This window comes from Eubalaena glacialis, chromosome 18, assembly GCF_028564815.1.
Source record: "Eubalaena glacialis isolate mEubGla1 chromosome 18, mEubGla1.1.hap2.+ XY, whole genome shotgun sequence".
Lineage (NCBI taxonomy): Eukaryota > Metazoa > Chordata > Mammalia > Artiodactyla > Balaenidae > Eubalaena > Eubalaena glacialis.
The window spans coordinates 51,691,866-51,713,968 of NC_083733.1; the positions used below are offsets into that span (position 1 = coordinate 51,691,866).

The window sequence follows — 22,103 nt, forward strand, 5'->3', positions numbered from 1 at the left end:
AGATGCTGACCCTCTCCGCCGCGCCTCATTATGGACACCATGTCATTAGCGGTGTTTGTCAGAGCTGGCATAGAAGTGTGTTTGGACTCTGAGTGTGGCAATTAAAATCCTTGCCATCCAAGACAGCATATTTTATCATTTAAATAGCATTTTTACATTCTCCTAACATATTTTCCCAGTAACATTGTTCAATTAGGTGATAAAAGGTTATTTCTTGCTTCTGAAGTTGAAATACGTTACCATTATTCCTTATCTGCCCGGAATTAGAAAAGTTTTGGTATTATATGTTCTGAAGGTTTCATTATCAAAATTTGCCAGATTTTATAAGACAAACAACATTTTTGGGGGGGGGAGGCCCTTGTTTTAATCAAAGATGGACAGAAGCTTTGTTTTCTGACATATTGGAGATTGCTCTCAGCATTTGGTGGAAAGGGAAGTGCCATCTTTTGAAGCGGCCAGGATGTACACTCAGGGCTCAAGGGGGGTCAGAAGGGGTGCCGGCTTACCTTTGATTTGGAGCTGTTACCTAAGCCACCTCCTGAGCATCAAGGAAGCCAAAGATGGTCAGGGACGGAGCTTCCCGTGCATCTTACCCACAGGGAAGCCACAACCAGAGGCTGCATCTTTGGCCAGTGGGGCTGGACTGGAGCCTGCCTGTGTCTGGGTAGCCTCGTCATCCGTCCGTCACCCCTCCAGCTACCCACCTGTCCAGTCCTTGCCCAGCATCCATCTCAAATCCCTTCCCTGATTGACATATACACACTACTATACATAAAATAGATAACTAATAAGGACCTACTGTATAGCACGGAGAACTCTACTCAATACTCTGTAATGACCAATATGGAAAAGAATCGTAAAAAGAGTGAATATATGTATATGTGTAACTTTCACTTTGATATACAGCAGAAACTAACACAATATGGTAAACCAACTATACTCCAAAAAAAAAATTTTTTTTTTGAAATCCCTTCCCTGGACCTCAACCCATCCATCCACTATCCACTTTCCATCCACACCCCCATCCACTAACCATCTACCCATCATCCATCACCACCCACATGCCATCCTCCTTCCTTCCCACCCACTATCCTCTGTGCTGTCAGTGTGCCACTCACGTGCCATCTCCCCAACCATCACCTGTGCTGCATCGCGTCTGATGTGGAAGACACCCTCTGTGCACCACATGAGCCTCCCCCCATCCTGATTTCCCCACCCACACCTCCCAGTTAAATGTGCCATGAGCAGCGGCTGGGGCCAATACCTGGTCATGCATCACTTTTCCCCAGTGCCCAGCATCCCTGAGTCACCCCGTCTCATGACCTCCAGCGGGCACACTGTCTTTGATGTGGCATTTAAGGCCATGGGGCTCCTCCGAGAACACATCTCTCTGCCTAGGAAGAGAGTGCCAGAAGAGCTGCTGTGTTCCCGTGGGATCAGCAGACCTCCCCCCAGAACTTGACCCCAGTCCTGCCTCCTCCCATCGCCTTTCCTCCAGTTTGATGCCAGGGACAGGATTCATTTTACCAACGAAAAGGCTTGGACTCTCACAGACTTCCGGCCAGAATCGAGCGTCAGCTGGTCTGGTGGGAACTGTCCAGGTTGCTCTGTGGCAGCCCCTCAAGTGTTCGCCCTCCTTGCGTGCCAACTCCAGCCTCTGCCCTGCCTCACAGGGACAGCCATTCCCAGCCATTGGGGGCATGGGTGACAGCCTCTCTGACAGAAGACTTCAGCGAAGGATGGGAGCTGGGGAAGCAGGGCTGTGGGTTTCTTCCTGAGTCCAGGCTGGGGTCCTATCTAAATCCTTGGCCAACCTTGAGGTTGACTTCAGTTCCTCTGAGCTCTGCTCTGCAGGGTGATGTCTCGGGGGAAAGAGATCACTCTCTGTTGACCATCTGAGTGAGAGATGCCAGCCCAGGGGCACCTGTCTGCAGCCCGATTGGCCCTCATTCTTCCCAGAAGCTCAGCCCTGCAGAGCCATTCTAGCCTGGCCCATCCAGGTCCTCTCCCCACCCAAGACAAGGCTGCAGACTGGCAAATGGCCCCAGTGTGCTCCGGAAGCTGTCCAGTGCGCAGAGGAACGGCATACATGGGTTTCTGGGCCCTGACCTCAGCTGGCTTGTGCCCTCAGTCGGGGATGCAGCAGGGGAGACAGTGGTTGAAAGCTGGAAATGATATTCTCAGGATGTCCACCACCCGTGGGCCTCCTCCAGCGCCCAGAATAGTGCCTTCCTGTGGATTTCCAGCTCTTCTGAAACCCCTGCCATCTCCAACCACAAACTCTCACAAAAGCCTCAGGCATTCAAGCATCCCTCTGCCTGATGCCACGTGTGTCCTGGGCACTCCCTGCCCCACATGAGCTATTACACAACAGCCCCTCGTTCTGTAATCTCCTCCCTAACAAACAGAAAACACTCTAGTCGCCGTTGTAAACATCCCTGGTGTGATTTATTGCCATCATCACAATATTTTGTTTGGAGCTGTAAACCTCCAGACCTAAATCAAGTCATTAGAAGGAATGATGTTTAATCCTGCAGAAGAAGCCTCGGTGGGCTGCGCTGCTCTCACCCAGCCAGAGAACCATTCATTCTAGAGAGGATGGCCCCAAACACACCCACATGGGCAGCCCCTCAGCTGCACCGCACACAGGCATAGAAGGACAAGGCACGAGCCAGGTTGCTTTTGTTTTGTGGGATTGCACATTCTCAACTGCAAAGAGGTGCCCAAAACGCACGCCCAGTAATCCAGACAGGAGTCTTAATTCCGAAGGAAATGCACACAGCCGGGAGGGGCTGCATCTGTGCCTGTGATCCGTGCTCGTCGTCCTGAGAGCAGCTGCTGGTTGGACTTCAAAGGAAGCAGAAAGACAGCTCAGAATATCTTCTTCAGCTTTCTGTTCACAGTGGCCCTCGCCACCCTGTGAGCAGCTATTACACAGGGACCACGTTCTATTTGTAAAGCGGGCGGGTCTAACTTCCAGAGCTTTGCTGCCAATGTGCAGGCCAAGGCTAAGAGGAGAACTGAGCCTTGAAGGGAACGTTCGGGGACCTCAGACAGTGCCTGCCAGGAACCCAGCAGCCCCCGTGCCCCACCCAGGCAGTTCCCTGTGAAGGGTGTCTCTCAGAGTTAAGGTGATATCCCCAAAATGCTGCTGGCCAGAGGGGCACTGGCGTCTCTGCTGCTTTGGCAAATTCTAAGTACACATGACAGTTGTGAAAATGCTGGATGATATTTCCAGTGTGTGGTTCTACTTAATATTCTTGTGCTCAGAACTAAGAGGGTATTGTTATGCAGTGTTATGTTGGCTCGTGTTTCAAGGATGTTGGAAGTTTGGGCTGGGTTGTGTCTAGACACTGTTTCCAGCTTCTATCTGTAGGCCTTACTCAAGTCTTGGGTCTCTGGTTCACGATGAACAAACCCAGGGTGTTGTCTTCCCCCGGTGGCTCCTCCCTCCCCCTGGACCTCCCCCAGACAGCATTATGCGGGGCACCCCAGACACCTCCCTCATCCTCACCCCTCATACCCATGACTCACCAAGCCCTCCAGCCCTCCCACCTGGCGGTTCTCTAGAATCTACCCTCCCCTTTCATCTCCCTGCCCTGCCTGAGTTCAGGCCCAGCATTGCTCGTCTACATTAGGGTTTAAGAATCCCGATCAGTTTTTCCTCTTCCTTTAGGCCTTCGGTTTCTGCAGGCCATTCCCCAGTCACCTCCAGAAAGATCTTTGAACACGCAGCCCGCAGGGCCCCTCTGCCATCCTCTTTTTTCTCAGCCATGCAGTCAGTGCCCCAGGATTGGTTACCTTTCGTGAGCTGGGGGCTGGGGACACAGGGCCTGTGGGTCTTTGCAGGATTGCGTGATGCGGGTGTAGAGCCCAGCTCCAGCATGCTGTGATGGAGCAGTGGAAGGCTAGGTTTTCTGTGCTCCCCAGGATGGCTGGGGATGCCATGGTCAGCCCCCAGCCAGCCAGGTCCACTGCTGGCTGGACCCCAGGGTGATGAGCTGGGCAGAGCCAAGAGCTGGCCAGACAGAAGGGAGAGTGAGTGGGTCTTAGCCAGATGTCCAGGGAAGGTGGCGTCTCCACAGCCAGCCTCTGCCAAGGCCAGGATTAATGCCTTACCTCTTGGAGGACCCGGCCAAATCCTCAGGCCGAAGACTTCCTGAGCTGCTGGTGGCCCGGTCCTTGGCTGGACCGACTCCACTTTCAAGGCCCTGCCTTGGGGTTAGGGTTAGCTGTGGACTGCAGCTCTCCAGACCCATGGCAGAGAACCGCTGGATTGACTGCCAGGGCCCCCTGCCTTGCCCTTGCCATCTGTGAGTCACCAGGGGCTCAGTTCTGCTCAGGGGCACACAGGATGATCCCTGAAATGCCACTGCCCCTCGGGGAGGCGGGGGGGTCCCGATGGTGCTGGAGGAGACACTGGAGAGAGGATGGGCCTGGGAGGTGCTGGAGTCAGGGCCAGGGGCCCCTCCGGGCACGATCAGTGGACAGCGTGACTACCAATGCACGGCCATCTGGGGCGGCCCTCTGAGGATCCGCGCATCCATCCCTGAGCCCCTGGGCGGCCCTTTGCAGTCTCAATTGCAGGAGCCCGCCTCCCCCCTGGGAACCTGGGATGCCTCCCTCACCGAGCGGCCCCTGCAGCAGGTGGGGGGCCCTTCAAGGAAGCACCAGCTAGGACGGATTTACTGTTGTGGCTCTTCAGGGTATCGCAGGCAGCAGCTGTGATGCGTCTGACAGCCACAGGCCAGCTCAGTAATTGATGCCGCGGCCGGAACGTCACATCCTTAAGCCGGCTTGAGCCGGCCCGATCATTATCTTGTGGCCAGGCCATCGCGGTAATGAGGCTGCCCCGCCGGCGGCCTCTGATGGCCTGACTCGGCTCCAGTGAAGGAGAGTCTGTCACAGGCCTGGACCAGTCGGTGTTGTTGGCATTTTCCCTGCAAACAGGCAGCCCCTCAGTGGGGCCATCTCAGCCTCAGGCTCCAGCATGACCCACTCGCTTTTATTTTCTGGCAACCCCCAGCAGGAACTCACCAATATTCAAGCCAAATTAAGCCCCTTCCTGCAGAGCTGGCTGGAGAGCAGTCACCAGGGGCCCCTGACAGCCAAACAGGAGGAACGTTACATCCATCCCATTTAACCTGGTCACAGCAACTCAGAGCCGGAGCCGTGGCTCCCCGTGGGCTGTGGACAAAGGCAGGACTCAGGCCAGGCCCACTGCCTGTGCTTCAGGTAATTGGCTGCGTCTGCCCTGCTTTCTGTCCTCTGGAAAGTGCCGGTCCCACACCATCACCGACCCCAGAGAGCCACAGGCCATGGAATGTGCCCCAGCTCATACACCTGCCCCCCATCGTCCCTCCTTCAGCTGCCCTCTGGACATCTGCACTTGGGAGACCCATGGGCATCTCAGCCTCATTGAGGACCTGCGCCCCTTCGCAGGAAGTGCCACCAGCACACCCCTGCCGCTCAAGCCGGAAGCCAGGATCCCTGACTCCGCTCCCAGTCAGTCCCCAGGTCCTGCTGACCCAGGGGCCCACTGGTACTAATCCACGAGGGCCCAACTCCACATTTACATCAGTAGCTTGGCATCTGCCATGGTAGGAGTATCTACACAACGGAAATCAGCAAATACTACAAGTTAGGCTCCTCCCCCACCCCGCCGCCCACGGAGCCAGTTTTTAAACATTTACCAGCACACCTCCTACTGCCGACTGTTCCTCCTGAAATATTCTTCACACGTTTCCCCACTTTCTACCGTCGTCACCTGGGGCCAGGCCTCAGACATGTCCTGCCCGGATGATGGCAACATCCGCGGACCAGCCTTTCCGCTCTGGCTTCAGCTCTTCCTCTCAGAATCACTCAAATGCAAAATAACTCGCAGCTTAAAGCCCTTCTAGGCTCCCCTTGGGGCCTTAGGAGAGAAGTTAAGGATTTGCTACCTTTGCTGGGACCAGACGGCCCCTTTCTTGCTGGTCCTCCCTGCAGCCACCATGGTCCTGCCATTTCTGGACACCCTTCAGTCTCTGCATCTCTGCATCCCATGAGCCGTGCTGTCATGGTCAAGGCCATCGACCTCTGCCAGGAATGCCCTCATTACCTTCAGGTGTCAATTAACTGTCACTACCTAAGGGAGACCTCACCTGATGCCCTGGACTTGCTGGCGTCCCCCTCCACTTGCTGCCTGCCACGTCCTCTGTGACCGCCATCACACGTGGAACCACTGTTCAGCGCCTCACCTCCTGTAAACTCCATGAGGGCAGGGCCACGACTGTCCCGTTCATGGCCAAGATGCCGTCACTGGTGCCTAAGACACTGCCTGGCACATAGAGTGGAGTGAATGGACAGACGGTGGTGGCCTGCCTGACTGTGTTCTGCCACCAGCTCCCACGCTGCAGGTGCCGCCGGGGGGCACCGTGACCTTGCCGGCGAGTGTCACAAGCTTGGTTCTTTCTCATCTGCAGCAGCATTCACCAGCTCCTGCTTATCCTTCCAGGCCTATGTGTGTTGAAGGAATACGTAAAGGGAAGGAAAGGCATGGCTTGCTCTAAAGCATGTGCCACGTGCTCTCAGAAACCGTACATGGACGTGAACATAGCCTCCCCGCCCAGCGCAGGCCGCAGCACACAGCAGGAAGCGTGCGTGTGTGCGGCACAGAGATGTGGTGTGATGCATCCCCTTGGCACACATGGTGTAGCAGCACGACGTACCAGGTCCCGTTCCATGCAACGTGCCTATGTGAGGCGCAGAGCAGAGCATGGCACGTGTGCTGGGGCCACATACACACCCTGAACGTGGTGGAGTCACCCCCAGGCTCTGACACAGGAGAGCCTCGAAGTGGGAGCTGGGGACCCCTCCCCTGTGGACAGGCGGGCACACGGAGGATGCCCAGGGACCCCCCCCCGCACCCAACCAAGTGATGGGCAGATGGGTAGGGGTGGGGCGGCAGGACAGCTGTTGGCTTTGCAGACCCTCTAACTGGCTGGCTGGTTGACTGACGGGCAGCTCCAGCGCTCCACTCTGACAGCTCCAAGGGAATTCACAGCCAAGGCTGAGCGGACAAGGAACTACCCAGTTGAAATGTGGATTCTAATCTCAGAGGCGAGGGAATGGAATCGCTAAACAAAACAAGTAGCGGTCTGAGCTGTCAGGTGCCCATCAGCCCAAGAGGGGAAGATTCCCGCTTCCCTCCCCCGCAGACAGGTCCCAGAGGTCCTGCGATCGTGCGGGAGCTGGGCTCAGGGAAACTCAGCCGGGGCGAAGGTGTCCATTTGATGGGACTACCAGGGGCCGGTGGCTTCTATCCTGTGTGCTCTCTCTAGGCCCACCGCTGTGCATCGTTTCATTTACACATTTGTGGAACTGGGAGAGGGGTATTTTTATCCCATTTTCCTGGTGAGGAGACTAAAGTTGAGTGAGGTTAAGGTCACACAGCAGTGTTCTTGTTTTCTTTTTTCCTTCTTTTTAAATATGCTGACCCCTTGTTAAAAGCTGTGACTCAGAGTGGAGTCTCTAGGTTAAGGGAGAGGAAGCCCTTGCTCTGGTCTGGGGCCAAAGGTGACCCCACTGTGAGTCTGGTTGTCTCAGAGCAACTTGAAGAAGTTCTCCCCACCCCCCAGAGGCTGAGGCAAGAGGACAGAGCCCTGCAGGGCCACCTGCTGTCCCTCCCGGGAGCATGTGTGGCCTGACCCCCGCCTTTCCCCAAGGTCCACACTGACTACAGAGCCACCTTTTGGTTCCAGGAGCAGCCGGCACCTTTGTCTGGGGCCCCCTGCTGCCTGGAGCCCCATTTGCCTGCCCTGGGCCCTGGGGGCAGCAGAGGTGGCATGGCTGTGAGCTGAGGCTGTAGCAGAGAATTTAATGAGTTGAATTTTCCAGTGAACACAAATGAGAATTTAAGGCCCTTTGATGAGGCTTCTTCCGTCTGAATTCTGTGCCTTGAGTCCAGGCTGCCCTCTAATTGCTGAGTTTTGCATCAAATCTGCATAAATTAACAATCTGCCCAGATGAAGGGAGCAGCTCACAATGAGGCAGACAGAGGCCGAGGGGGTGGTCAGGAGGGCTTGCCCCTCAAAAGGGCAGAGTCTGAGCTGGTGGGAGAAGAGCCAGAGGAGATACAGCCACTGCGAGGACCCAGGAGCAGGCCCTGGCCAGGTGGCCCCCAGGTGGCAATGGGAGGGAGCCAGCTGGGTGTGTCCTAGTTCCGATCACACAGACCCCACACAGCCGGGGTGGGGTGGACAAACCCTCAGCCGGCACAGCTCCTGTCTGCATCCGGCTACTCGGCTGGCACCTGCCACACAGACACAGACGCTTCTCAGGCTACCAGGACGAGCCAGAGAAGCCCAGCCGGAACCCTGGGCTGCAGAGAGAAGCCCAGCACCCATCCCCCTCTCCAGGGCCAGCTCTCAGTCCAGCCAGCCTCGGCTTTCTCACAAGTGTTTACTGAGCTCCTGCTGTGTGCCAGACCTTGTGCCAGACTCTGTCTGACACAGTTTCTGCCCCAAGAGCACGGAGAACACAATCCTTCGTTACTAATTGGACCACCCAACCCAGCAAGGGAAGTGTTTTCGCACCTCCTCCAGGCTATTCCTGCCCAGTGCTCTTAAAGCCCTCTGAAGTCGCTTCCCCCCATTATGAATTGAATTGTGCCCCCCCCCCAAATAAGCTGAAGTCTCAGCCTCTAGTACCTGTGAATGTGACCATATTATAGGCTCTTTGCAGATGTCATCAAGGTGAGGTCATTAAGGTGGGCCCTAATTCAAAACGACCAGAGGAGAAGGGACAGGTACATAAGACAGCCATGTGAAGACAGAGGCAGAGGTTGGATCTAAATTGCCACAGCCAAGGAACATCTGGGGCAGCCAGAAGCTAGACGAGGCAAGGAAGGATCGTCCCCTTGAGGCGCCAGAGGGAGCAGGGCCCTGCTGATGCCTTCATTTCAGACATCTGGCCTCCAGAACTGTGAGAGAATAAATTTTTGTTATTTTTACACCAGCCCGTTTTGTGGTACTCTGTTACAGCAGCCCTAGGAAACTAATACACCCTCTGTGAGGGTTAAGTTTATATGTCAGCTTGACTAGGCTGTGGTGCCCAGATGTTTGGTCAAACACCAGTCTAGATGTTACTGTGAAGATATTTTTTAGATGTGATTACCTTTATTTTTTGATGTGGACCCTTTTTAAAAGTCTTTATTGAATTTTTGTTACAATATTGCTTCTGTTTTATGTTTTTGGTTTCTTGGCCCCGAGGCATGTGGGATCTTAGCTCCCCGACCAGAGATGGAACCCGCACCACCCCCTGTGTCGGAAGGTGAAGTCTTTAACCACTGGACCGCCAGGGAAGTCCCTAGATATGATTACTTTTGAATCAATAGACTTTGAGTAAAGAGGTTACCCTCCATAATGTGGGTGGGCCTCATCCAATCAGTGGAAGGCCTTAGGAGAAAAGAAAGAAAGAATTCTGCCTCCAGACGGCCCTCAGACCTGAGCTGCACCATCAGTTCTTCCCTGGGTCTCCAGAACGTGGCCTGCCCTGCAGATTTCACCCATCCTCCACAACTGCAAGAGCTAATTGCTTAAACTAAACCCTCCTCCACATATATATATCCTATTGGTGGTTTCTCTGGGGGACCCTCATTCAGAAACCTTTCAGACTCCCTGCAGAGTGGGGCCTCGCAGCTCCCTCAGGGTCTCTCCCCTGACCCGAGCAGCCAGCACATGCACCCTGGCTGCCGTTTCTTCTGCCAGCATCCCAGCCTCACACCTTGTAGCTCATCACCGCTTGCGTGAGGTCCTGCACACTGGCCAGCCAGGCAGGGCCGCCCCAGGGCATGAAGGCCTTTCTCCCAGTACACATGGTAGGTACAGGATCAACTTCTTTCTAATTGGGATATGGAAACAGCAGAGCAGGGCAACGGTGTTCATCCCACCAGATGCAACTGCCAGGGAATCTGGGGTGGGACCGATGCTTGGATGCAGGATCTCACACGTGGGGCAACCAAGGTGCAGTGGGGGACTTGCCTTTGGTGTCTCTCCTGGCTCCGCCCAGCCTGAAACCCCTGGAGTTTCCTGGCCTGATGGGCAGCATAAGTGAACATGTGGGTGGACAGCACAGATGGGTGTGGGGATGTCCATCATGCAGACTCATCCGCCAGAAGAGCCAGGCTGTGGAAAAGGAGCCAAGGAGACCCAGCTCAATGCAGGAAACTCTGGGGAATCCAAGGACCACGAGTCTGAAACTGCGGACAGGGCAGGGACTTCGCACTTGCACTCATAGCCTGTGGCCCCTCCTGGCCCCTCCAGTTCTCTCCCATCTCTGTCCCTCTTTGTGGCTCTGACTCCTTCAGGACAGCCGTGCCTTCCCCAAGGCTGCAGTGTTTAGAGTGACAGGACCCTCCCCCCTGCCCATCAGGGCCCAGGGCTGGGATTTGAGCAGCCAGAACAGCAGTCACTCTCCTCAAATGACCAGCCTGGGGCTAGAGGGTCAAGGGCTCATGAGGCAGCCCTTTCTAGGCACTTGAGTCCTGTTTTGACCCACGTCAGTGTCACCTGTCTACACAGCCAGACCGAAAGGCTGGTCCCCAGCCCCCACCCCCAGTGGGTCCTGGGCATCCAGGATTGGGACTTCTGAACTGAACCCAGCAGGTCTCCCTCCTGTGATTCAGAGAGGAGTGGTGGGCTAGGGACCGTCCTCCCCAACAGCCCACGTGCCAGTGACCCCCCTCCCCAGCTCTGCTGCAGACCCAGGCTGCATGGCCTAATTATAGGGCTGGCCTCTCACTCTCATCAGTCGCTGCATCCCCTTGGCAGGCAGCCAGGAAGCTTCTTCAGCCAAACGCTCAGAAGAAAACCTTCAGCCAATGGGGGGCTCACAGTGTGGAGCGCACTTGGCAGCCCCAATAGCTCACACCTTGTTTACTCTCACCGATGTTCACTGCTGTCGTACTGCATGTGCTTCAACCACTCTGCGAACCTCCTCTGTCCAGAAAGAGAAAGTGGTCATTTATTTCTTTCCGTACAGGGGGATAGGGCTCCCTTACAGGTTGTTAATATTATGCTGAAGGGAGAGGACAGGTGACTCAGACTCTGAAAGCAGAGGGTGTACATGACTGGCCTTGGGGGTTCCTGTTGCAGGGTAGGCGTGAGGGAGACAGGCGAGGTGAGACGCAGCATGGTGACATTGGATGGAAGAGAAGGCTGGGGGCGTGGCTTTTATCTACCTCTTAGACTTATTTGGGGGCTGGGCAGGTGGTGTTATGTTCAGGCCAAGTCCCCCATGGCATGGGTTCTGGGGGCTCCTGGTGACAATACCTTCCTGGTGGTGCAGCAGAGGCAGGGCCCTTCCCGGGCTGCTCCCTGGAGCTGTCCAGGGTCCTGAAGTGCAGCTCTCTGGGGAATGCGCAGGCCCCAGGCTCAAGATGCCCAAGGCTCCTCCTGGCCGTCACATGCTCAGAGCTGGGAGTGGTCTTTGCTTCAGCCTCTATCTGAACAGTGTGTGAAAGAGCAGCTTCCTCCAAGAAGAAGGTAGGGACACTGGGACCCTGGCCAGTGGGGCCATTTCCGGTCATTTCTGTTACATTTCCTTCCTTAAGTTTCTTTATTCCAAAGTGGCCATGTGGGATAGGCTCACAGTCTGCAAACAAGCTGCCATACGTTTAAGGGTCACGAACATGCAACTTGTGGCAAACTCAGGCTCCACATAAGATCTGTTGTTGGGTTTTCCACAAGATAATTGTTTTTTTTCAAAGGGGACAATTGCAACCAGGTTGGCTTCGTTGGGCAAAAGTGGCCAAGAGCTCAGGAGACTCACCCAGCCCCGGGCTCTGTCCAGCAAGAACTTTCTCTCCAGGCTGGGCTCAGAGCTCTGGCCTGACCTGCCTTGGAAACCCTTCAGGCTCAGAGCCCTCCTGTGCAGTCTGCACAGATAAAAATGGGTCAGACCTCACAGCCCACCACCCTCCAGGCTGTGGGGATAGAGCTGGTGGGAGGTCACAGCCGTAGGGGCTGTGACTCTGTAAGCACATCCTCATCTGACTTCACCTGCTGGCAAGATGCCTTTTGTAAGTGGCTCCTCAACCCCATTCTCGGCCAAATCTGGCACGACTCATTTGCTCCAGAAAAGGAATATAAATAAGCACCATCGCACCTTGACAAGTTGACAAGATTGACAAGCAGAGTAAATTCCTGTGTCTGAGGCTCTGAGGAGGAAAGGTGATTTAGCAGAGCCAGCTGCCATCAGGAAATAATTAAGGAAACCCGGCAGCATGAAGGAAAACTGAGTGTGCAGAGGGTCCCTTCTGGTGAAGGGATCTGTGATCATTGGCTGCAAGAGGGAACTTGCACGTATCAGAGGGAAATGAGCACAGGAAGCTCATGCTGGGGACTGCCACCTGAAGAGATGTGGAAGGGCGCGGGGAGGGGGGGCGCGGCAAAGGGAAGGAGGCTCTGGGCTGAGAGGGGGACCCTTTGAGGGGCTTAATTCTAAGAGGCTCCTGCCTCAAGGTCAGGCACCCGCTGCTCACACCCCATCCCCTGAGGGGTGCAGCCAGTTCTACATGGAGCTTCCCCCTCTCCATGGAAGAGTCTGGAAGGCCTGTTTCAGGGCTCAGCCACATGCACACACACAAAATGCACATAAGCTGGGGGATGCCCAGGAAGGTGTGGACACTCTGCCCTTTGCCCAGGGAAGGGTCATCCTCTGGGCAAAGAGGTCAAAGAATAGTATTGCAGAGAAGAAAGATGCAACATAAGTTGTGCCTTCACCTCCACCTCTCTTGGGACTTGGAAAAGGTCCAGGCAGGCTCAGGGAATTTAGTTTTTCCAGCCCAGGGGTGACCTCACGTTCCCCCCACTCTCACTTGCAGATGAATGAAGGAGAATTGTGGGCACATCCTCAGACTGACCAGTATAAGGCCAGGGTCATAGCAGTGGCTGAACCTGTAAAAATGGACCTCACAAGGAATCAGCAGAGTCCCTGGGTCAGGGACAGAGGACCTGGATGTCCCCTCGCCAGCTGGGCTCCAGCCACTGGACCTCTGCCGTGTACACAAAGACAGCAGGGGAAGTGCCTTCAGAACAATCCCCACCCCCAACAGCAGCCAGAACTCAGTCAGGTGTGGTCAACATGGCGCCCCATTGTGCCAGCTGGAAGTTGGAGCTTTCCGCTTGTTTAAAGGATGGCCGGTTCTGACTGTGACTGTGGCTTTTGGCAAAGCCTCAGAGCAGAAATGTCCACTCACATGGCACAGGGGCAGGAAGAACCCCGATGCCTCAGAGGCCAGGCTGGGATGGGGAAGGAAGCCAAGACTCCTAAATAGGCTCCCCCAAAGGAAATCCTCTCGTTCTCCTAGGACCTCCCCTGAAAAGGACCAAACTAGGACCAAACGGACCAAAGCAAAATCCTCTCCTCTGGTCAAAGATTCGACTCCCCAGAGCTTATCCTGAGTGGCCCCCGCCCCAGTGCAGGCAAAACACCTCCTTGGTGGGCAGAGCGAACAGTCTGGAGTGTGGCCAGTGAGGCACTGATCTCTCTCCATCTCCCCCTAGTCTCCAATAAAGGCTCACCAGGCAATCAATCACTGTGCTGGCCTCTCTTCAGCCCTTTGGAGGAAACCAGGGTGAGCAGGATGAAGCCAGCTCACCCCGGAGCCCCAAGACCAGCTGAGATGGCCAAAATCGCAAAGCAGATGCCAAGGTGAAGGAACTTTCTGGAGCCAGTGGGGAGGCCCAAGTCGGAGGGGAAAGAGTGTGTTGCACTCCCAGGCCTGTGTGCCAAGGTATGGGGACGAGTGTGTCATCTTCAAGCACAGAAAGGCTACAGCTAGGGCAGGGTATGAAGAGAAGATGGACAGATCTTCCCAAAGGGCCCTTCCCCATGACTTAATGAAAGTGTGAGGTGGGGGCAGGCTGTGAGGTTCCTGGCGGCTCCACTGGGCAGGTATGTGGGCACACTTGGACAGGGCGCCTTCTGGACCCTCCTGATGGTCACATCAGGAGGTGGGACACCCAGAAGTGAGCATCAGCTGGGAGCCAGTGGGACCAAGTCTCTGCTGCACTCCCACTCTCTGCATGGGTAGGAGAGTGGAGGGGCACTTGCACCGTGCCATGCCTCTCCTCCCACCCCACCCCGCCCCGAACTGCCTTTTCCAGCCCAGGCACCCACAGTCAAGAGCCTGTAAGCAGGTCCCTGTGGACCACGTGATACTTCCACTGCTAACACTATCCTCTCTGTTTGCTTTTCAGGAATAAAGTTCAACATCAGGCCACAGGAGCCCCACAGCGTGAGTTCTGAGAGTCTGATGAATCTCAGCATGGGCAACCTGGGGAAAGTTGGGGAGGGCAGGGAAGAAAACTCAGAGCTCACAGTAAATCCATTCTTGGAAAGGAAAATGTGTCCTGTCTTTCCCAGGAGCCTTGGGAGCAAAGCCTGGGACCTTGGACCCATGAATTTCCCCTTCCCATTGGATGGCGACTTTGGCCTGTGCTGATAGAAGCATTACCTCTGAGCCTGGCTCCTCCAGGCCACCAGCTCCCCCTGCCCCACGTCACCAGGAGGCTATTCCTGGGAGACCTGCGCCATCTTGTGGCCTAAATGACACTTGCACCTCACACCACGGCCTCTTGAGGGGAGAGGGGGTTGTGGGGGCTGTTATGGGGGCTCAGACCGAAGGGGTCGCGTCCTGCAGGGCCAGCCTGTCCCCCTCCCCCTCACCTGGGAAAAAACGCAGTCTACAGAGGGGTCAGGGACCCCGGCCGTGGCAAGGGCCTGACCTGTGTGACCCTCAGTGCCAGCTGACCTGTCCACCCTGCTAACCAGTTCTCTTCTTGCCCCAGGACCTCCCATCAGGCAGTTCCCAGGATGGTGACTTTAAGGCACCCACAGAGAGGGTCACCCGAGACTTGCCCAGCCGGGCCCCGAGGGGCCTGAACCTACAGGTGTCCCAGCAGCCTCAAGCCCACCTAAACGTGGGGGCCCGTCTGCGACCCCGGCAGCGCCGCCGGCGACTGCTTATCAAGAAAATGCCAGCTGCGGCGGCCATCCCGGCCAACAGCTCGGCTGGTACGTTCGTCCGGCCAGCACCCCGGGCCCTGGACGGCCGCTGGGTCAGCCTGCACCAGAGCCAGCAGGAGCGCAAGCGGGTGATGCGGGAGGCGTGCGCCAAGTACAGGGCGAGCAGCAGCCGCAGGGCGGTCACGCCCCGCCACGTGTCCCGCATCTTCGTGGAGGACCGCCACCGCGTGCTGTACTGCGAGGTGCCCAAGGCAGGCTGCTCCAACTGGAAGCGGGTGCTCATGGTGCTGGCCGGGCTGGCCTCGTCCACCACCGACATCCAGCACAACACCGTCCACTACGGCAGCGCCCTCAAGCGGCTGGACACCTTCGACCGTCAGGGCATCCTTCACCGCCTCAGCACCTACACCAAGATGCTCTTCGTCCGCGAGCCCTTCGAGAGGCTGGTCTCTGCCTTCCGCGACAAGTTTGAGCAGCCCAATAGCTACTATCACCCCGTCTTCGGCAAGGCCATCCTGGCCCGGTACCGGGCCAACGCCTCTCGGGAGGCCCTGCGGACGGGCTCCGGCGTGCGGTTCCCCGAGTTCATCCAGTATCTACTGGACGTGCACCGGCCCGTGGGTATGGACATCCACTGGGACCACGTCAGCCGGCTGTGCAGCCCCTGCCTCGTCGACTATGACTTTGTGGGCAAGTTTGAGAGCATGGAGGACGATGCCAACTTCTTCCTGAGCCTCATCCGCGCGCCGCGGAACCTGACCTTCCCGCGGTTCAAGGACCGGCACTCGCAGGAGGCGCGGACCACCGCGCAGATCGCCCACCAGTACTTCGCGCAGCTCTCCACCCTGCAGCGGCAGCGCACCTACGACTTCTACTACATGGACTACCTGATGTTCAACTACTCCAAGCCCTTCGCAGACCTGTACTGAGGGGCGGGGCCAACTGGCCGTGGGCGGCCCAGCCCCACCCACTCGCCTGTCCGCAGGGGCACCCCATGCTCCATGGCTTCTCGCCTGGGAGCTGAGATGCACCCAGAGCAACAGGGCTCTGAGGAGGCGAGGAGCCGTGCCTGCTGGGTGGTGCAGGCCCTTCAGGATGGGACAGAGGCCCAGGCCTTGGATGGGGACCCTGGCCTCTGTCCCATACCCGCTTCCATACTCCTCAAATAAGGAAGATGCTGGGGGGTGAGCTGGACACCCCAGGAGTCCCAGCTGCCCATACCCAGCTCTACCAAGAGTCAGGATGACCAGGGAAGTCTGAGGCCCAGAGGACAAAAGCCCCAGCTGTAAGGGATTTCCCGCATCCCTTAGCCATTGCCTTGTACCAAACCACAGGGTTTGCAGCTTTTCTATGACCCGGGGGGAGGTTCCCTTGGAATGAGGTTCCAAATAAAGCACATGGTTTCCAGAGCAGCCGTGTCCATACTCTGTGCGTGGGTGGGGAAACACAGGGGCCCTTCCCCGTGCTTTCTGGGGCTCCTTCTCTCTCCTGAGGACAGCCTGAGCCCCGCGCCTGCAGACCCCGCCCAGGGGAGCCCAGGGCACGAGCACAAGAAGCAGAGGACCGAGCAGCTCACTTTCAGGGTGCCAGCAGCATCTCGCCTCAGGCTCCCAAGGCCACGTCTCCATCAGTAGGGTCCTCTCGTCTTGGTACCGGCACGTTCATCCCCAAAGAAGATAGACCTGTCCCCGTGGAGGACCATTAAGGTCCCTTTTTGTCAGTGCACTTTGTGGGGGGCCCTCTGGGGACTGCCAGAGCAGTGACAAGCTCTCTGGGCAAGCTGCTATTTGGGGGCTGCCCCTGGGGTCAATGGGACACTGCACATGGGTCTCAGGGGGTGTGGCATTTCCAGGCAGGGAGTGATGCCATCCTTGGCTTTCTGAACCCTGGGATAAGCAGGGCTTTGGCCGAAAGATGTCATCTGCAGACCCCCTGACCTGGCCTTGATCCCTGACTGCATTCCCTGACAGAACCACTTCAAAGCTCCCAGGATTGCTTGTCCCCATGTGAACCAGCTCTGGGGCAGGAGGAGGAGGAGCTATAGAGGAAACTTCTCCTCCAAACGCATACACTTTCACACGCAGAGATGGTCTGAAGTTGTCAAAAGGCAGGGTGATTCTTGAAAGGTCTCAGAGAAAGTGTTTGTGGGAGCTTTGAGTTTGGGTACGACTGTGGCTGTCTTGGGGTCTTGTCTGTAATGGGAAGTGCTGCGTGGCTGTTTCCAGGGGCTGTCTGCCTGTCTGCCACTGTTGGGTCTCCTCTCTGTCAGCCTGTCTGCCCGCAGTCTGCCACATGCCCTCCTGAATCTTTCTGCGGCCTTTCTCTCCCCAGAGCTTGCTCTCTGTCTGCTCCCACTTGCTAAGGGAGATGCTGCCAGACCCTGAGGGGGCGCTGCTGCTCCCCAGGGTGGGACATCCCAGCCAGCTTCACACTAGCATGAGCGGCTCCATCTTTCTTTCTGGGCTCTGGAAAGGTATAAAGGCAGAACAAGGGGCTTGAGGCTGCCAACTGCCTGCTCAGGGCCACGTGTATCCAAGAAGCCTGAGCAGGGTGAGGCCTCCGCTCGGGTTCCAGCTGAAAGTGGCCTGGGCCATCGGACAGAAGGAACCCAGAGGGGCAGGGAGGAGGCTGGGGTCAGGGCCTGAGGGATTCACAGGTGTGGAAGGCAGGAAGGCAGATGGTGAGAGGTTCAGAGACGCCTCAACACCTCAGCCAGGGCCAGGTCAATGTGAGAGGAGGCAGGGAGGGGCCTGGCTGACCATGACCCAGAAACAGCTGCCCCTAGGCTGCGGTGCTCACAAAGTGAGGTGGAATTCCTAATGCAGAAACAGTGCCTCTGGTCAAGGATGCATTTGGCGAAGACTGTGGCAGCGTCACTGGTCTTCTACTCAGCAAGAAGACACCCAGAAGCCCGGCTCGGGCAGCCTGCAGGGCACCTTCACCCACTGCTGCTGCTTGGAGGCGATCAGGGTTGCCCAGGGACCATCCTTCCATGGTGTGAATGAGTGTGTGTGTGTGTGTGTATTTGAGGGTAGGAAAAGACATCTTGTGTCATCTCTCAGAGACAGCCAGGCCTGGGTTGGGCAGATGTACACACAAACACGTCCATCAAGAGGGGCTTTCCTTCTGGGTGGCGATGGCAGAAGCACAGTCCAGGCAATGACCATGACCACCGCTTGATGGTCCCCAGGATGAGCTCCAGAAGCCCAGCCCTGAGACCTCACCCTGCATCCACTGAGATGGTGCTGGACCCATCTCCAGCCCCCAGGCCCAGCCTCATATAGCCCTAAGGACAGTGGGCTTAACTGCCAACACAGGAAAGTGTGTGTGTGTGTGTGTGTGTGTGTGTGTGTGTGTTTCTGGGGGGCACATGGTGAGCATGTGAGTCTATGTGTACGTGTATAAGTGTGTGTGAGTGGTGTGGTAGGTGTCAGTCTTATGGGCATCTGTGTCTGGGGTGAGGGGGTGTGTACACGTGTGTGAGCCCGTATACGTGTTGGGAGGATGGGGGGAATGTGGGCCTTCCTCCCTCCTCTCTGGGACCATCGCGTGCTGCCCCTCCCCTGCTCCTCCCGCCCCATTTAACCTGTTTACCACTTCGTGGTGAAGGAGGGGGCCCTCTGGGTCAGGGACCCAAGAAGGGGTCACAGGCTCCTCCCAGGGGCCAAGCCGGCCCATCAAGTTGGGAAAATAACCACTGAACTCCCAGTGCCCTTTGCCAGTTTGGTCCTCCAAATAGGCCCTCTCTGGGGCAGCCCACAGCGAAGTCCCTGCAGCGGAGACCTCCCTAGACATGAGACCTGCTCTCTAAGTGGTGAAGAGAATAGACATCCCCAAAAGCCCTAGAGTCCCCTGGGGAGATGAGATGTGAGGTCCAGCCAGATGGTCAGATATGAGTTTCAGTTACCTCTGGCCTCCTAGACATGACCAAACCATCCTATCTGCTGTCACTATGGGCCTGGCCACTCACAAAAGGGCCCAAGACAGAGGTGGGCAGGCAGTGGACGGAGGGACAGTCATCCAGAACCCCTATCCCCTCCCAGGCAGGACCTGTTTACCAATTTCATCCTCAGGGTTGAGACCCCTCAGTGGGGGAATGGGAGCCCCAGGAGAGCTCTGAGGGCAGAAGGTGGTCTCCCCTCACTCTCCCCATCCTCTTAGCCCTTTCCTCTCTGGGGAGCACCCATGGCTAATCATGGGAATTTTGTCCTGGTATCTCCCCCGACCTCACCCAGAGCTGGGCACAAGGGGATTACTGTTGACCTATGGGCCCAGGAGTGGACCAGGGTGGTCTCCAGGAACTGGGGGTGGGCAGTCTGGGGCTGAGCAGGGCTGAAATAATCCTGCCCCCATCTCCGGGCCCCATGCTGGTGGGTACAATGACCCTGGCTGAGGCTGGGGGAGCTGTCCCTGGCATGGGGAGTGTGCTAGCCCCAGCTGATCTTGCTGGATGGAGGGGGCTCCATGGTCCACAGGCCCAGGCTCAGGGGAGGGCACGTGACAGCCCTGAGCTATGGTTCTTCGGGGCGGCCTGGCCTGGCGGTGAGGCCTGCGCTGCTCCCTGACTCTTCATGCTGCCCAGAAGGGCCCTTTGCACAGGAGGTTCAGCTGTAAGAAGACAGCAGAGGGTGGCCAAGGGGGCCGCTGGGGTTGGGGCTGCCTGGGAACAGACGTTCCCGCCCCCTCCCCGTCTCTGGGCCAGCCTCCAGGAGGGGAGGTGGAGAGAGTGGGCTGGAGGTCTGCTCCCAAGATCACTTGAAGCCTAGGGCAAGGGTCAGGTGTCAGAGGTCAGAAGTAATTCCATGGGGCCTAGGGTTTGCCACCGCAAATCAAGCGCTCCTGATGGGCTAGTGCCGTGATGCCCTCTCCCATGTGCTGCCTGATATACCCTCCCAGCAGCCCTGACCATGCCTTATCCTACTTTATAGGTGAGGAGACGGAGGCACAGAGAGGCCTGCCCAGAGCTGCACAGCGGCAGGACCTGGAGCTGAAATCCCACCCAAGCAGTCCGGCTGAGACCCCTCACTTTTGGGCCCGCCTACCGCCCCGCCCCTGGGCATCTATACTGTTAAGGAGTGGGGGAGCGCGGGAGAGCGCACATCTTCTCAAGCAGAGACAGTACTGGGCCACCAGAGGGCGCTAAGCCCTCACGCCTGAGCATCCCCGGCAGGCCCACGAGGTGGCAGCAACACCCCGATTGTGTGCCGCTCACGCGGGTCGAAGCATCCCCCAGAACCACTGGAGACTGCGTCGGTCTTCTGCCCTCTGTTCCTCTCATCTATAGGGCCACGGGGACCCTGCCTCTCCAGGTCTGTCTCCGGGCAGACCCTGGAGGTCGATCTCAAACCCTCCAGCTCCAGAGGACACATCTGCCCTAACACCAAACATCCCCAGCGCCCCTACTGGGCCTAATGGGGCCGGAAGGTTTCAGGAGGCCCTGGAAAGCACAGACTGGTCAACACGAAGGACACAGAAAGCAGAAGGGCCAAGTGTCACTAGGAGTGTTGGCGTGGGGTGGGGTCTGCCATCACCCCTGCTGGCTTCACTCCCTTCTTAGATTTGGGGTTCATCCTGACCCATCTTGGCCATTGTTCCTTCTGTCTCCTGCCCCTGGCAAACCCCAGAGCAGCCAAGCCCCTCCAGCCTGCCCCCTCCACTGCAGGAGGAGAGGACTCACTGGGCTCTCCTTACACTCACCATCCAAACCTCTCAGGGCCACCAAACACCTGCTGGCGTTTGTCCTCCACTCTCCATGAGGGTGACGCAGACCTTCTGTGACTTCAGCCACATCACACACACATGCTCACATGGGCACAGACATACACAGACATGCACACACACACACACCCCTTCTCACAAATACATACACATCCAGACCTGGGAACGCATCCGCAGAGGCATAGGTACAAACACACATGCAGACACACACACAGACATATAAGCATGCACAGAGACCCAGGTGCACAGGGACACAGAGAGACACACATCCACACACTTACACAGACATGCACACGCACGTACACACACACACACACACAGAAATGTGCACAGCTCACGATGTGCCTCTTACTGCAGTGAAAGGAAAGGGGAGGACCAGAAAGGCCTTCACTGCCTCATGTCAAATTGATGCTCTGTGTGCACTGACCCCGCTTCTCACTCCCCACTGCCCTACCAGGGTCAGCCCTCCAATGCCTCTTGGATCCCAGCCCTTTGTCTCCTCCTCAAAGACATGGCCCTCTCTCTGCCGGCTCATCAGGCTTCAGCCCCCTCTTCAAAACTTCACATCCCCTCCAGCCCTTGCCCCATTTCTGTCCTCTCCTTCCCAGCAAAACGTATCCTGCTGCCTCATGCCTCCACTAGCCTTTTGCTCTTGAACCCACCGTGGTCTGCCTTCCAGTGCCCCCCCCCACAGAAATGGCTCACTTCAGAGTTTCCAACTACCCCACGTTCTGAATTCGACAGACACCCCTTGATCTACAGACTCCCTGGGCCAGCTCAGCCAGCCGCACTCCGCTGTACAGCTGGAGCCCAAATCTGCACCTCCAGCCCTGACCTCAGACCCCACACCGCACCTCTGTCGGCATACCTCAGGGCACCTCACGTCTCACGTCCCCACCAAGCCTCCCATCTCTCCCGATCGGCCCTGGACTCCTCCTTTTCACATATGTCATTCTCTCTGTCCCCTAAGCATATACTCAATCCATGTACTTCACTCTCTGTCCAGTGCCTTCACCTTAACCCAAGCCGCTTCTCTCCCTCCTAGGCCCCCGAAGCAACATTAAGAATTCTGGCTTTACTGCTTTACCGGAGATTGCTCTAAGCATTTCGTATATACTAGCTTATGAAATCTTCACTACAACCCTGTAAGGTAGATACAGTCATTATCCTCCCATTTTTTACAGAAGAGGAAAGTGACACACAGAGAGGTTAAGTAATTTGCCCAAGCTCACACAGTTATAAAAAGGATGTTCCAGGATTCAAACCCTGGCCTTTTGGCCCTGGTGTCCCCCAGTGTGGTGTGTCGCTTCTCTAGCAGCACAGAAAAGGTTAGAGCTGGGCTCCTCCTAGGCACGTGGGGTGGAAAGAGGGGA

At 56.8% G+C, this 22,103-nt stretch overlaps 1 protein-coding gene across 1 annotated transcript in view; it reads left to right on the top strand.

The window, feature by feature from the left end:
• The window catches only part of CHST8 (carbohydrate sulfotransferase 8), a 65,849-nt gene extending 49,908 nt beyond the window's left edge, over window positions 1–15,941 (top strand). The window contains exons 2-3 of the mRNA XM_061173607.1: window positions 14,244–14,281; window positions 14,835–15,941. Coding sequence (XP_061029590.1) covers window positions 14,244–14,281; window positions 14,835–15,941 — 1,145 coding nt within the window. The remainder of the gene's footprint in view (window positions 1–14,243; window positions 14,282–14,834) is intronic.
• The last annotated feature ends 6,162 nt before the right edge of the window (window positions 15,942–22,103 follow it).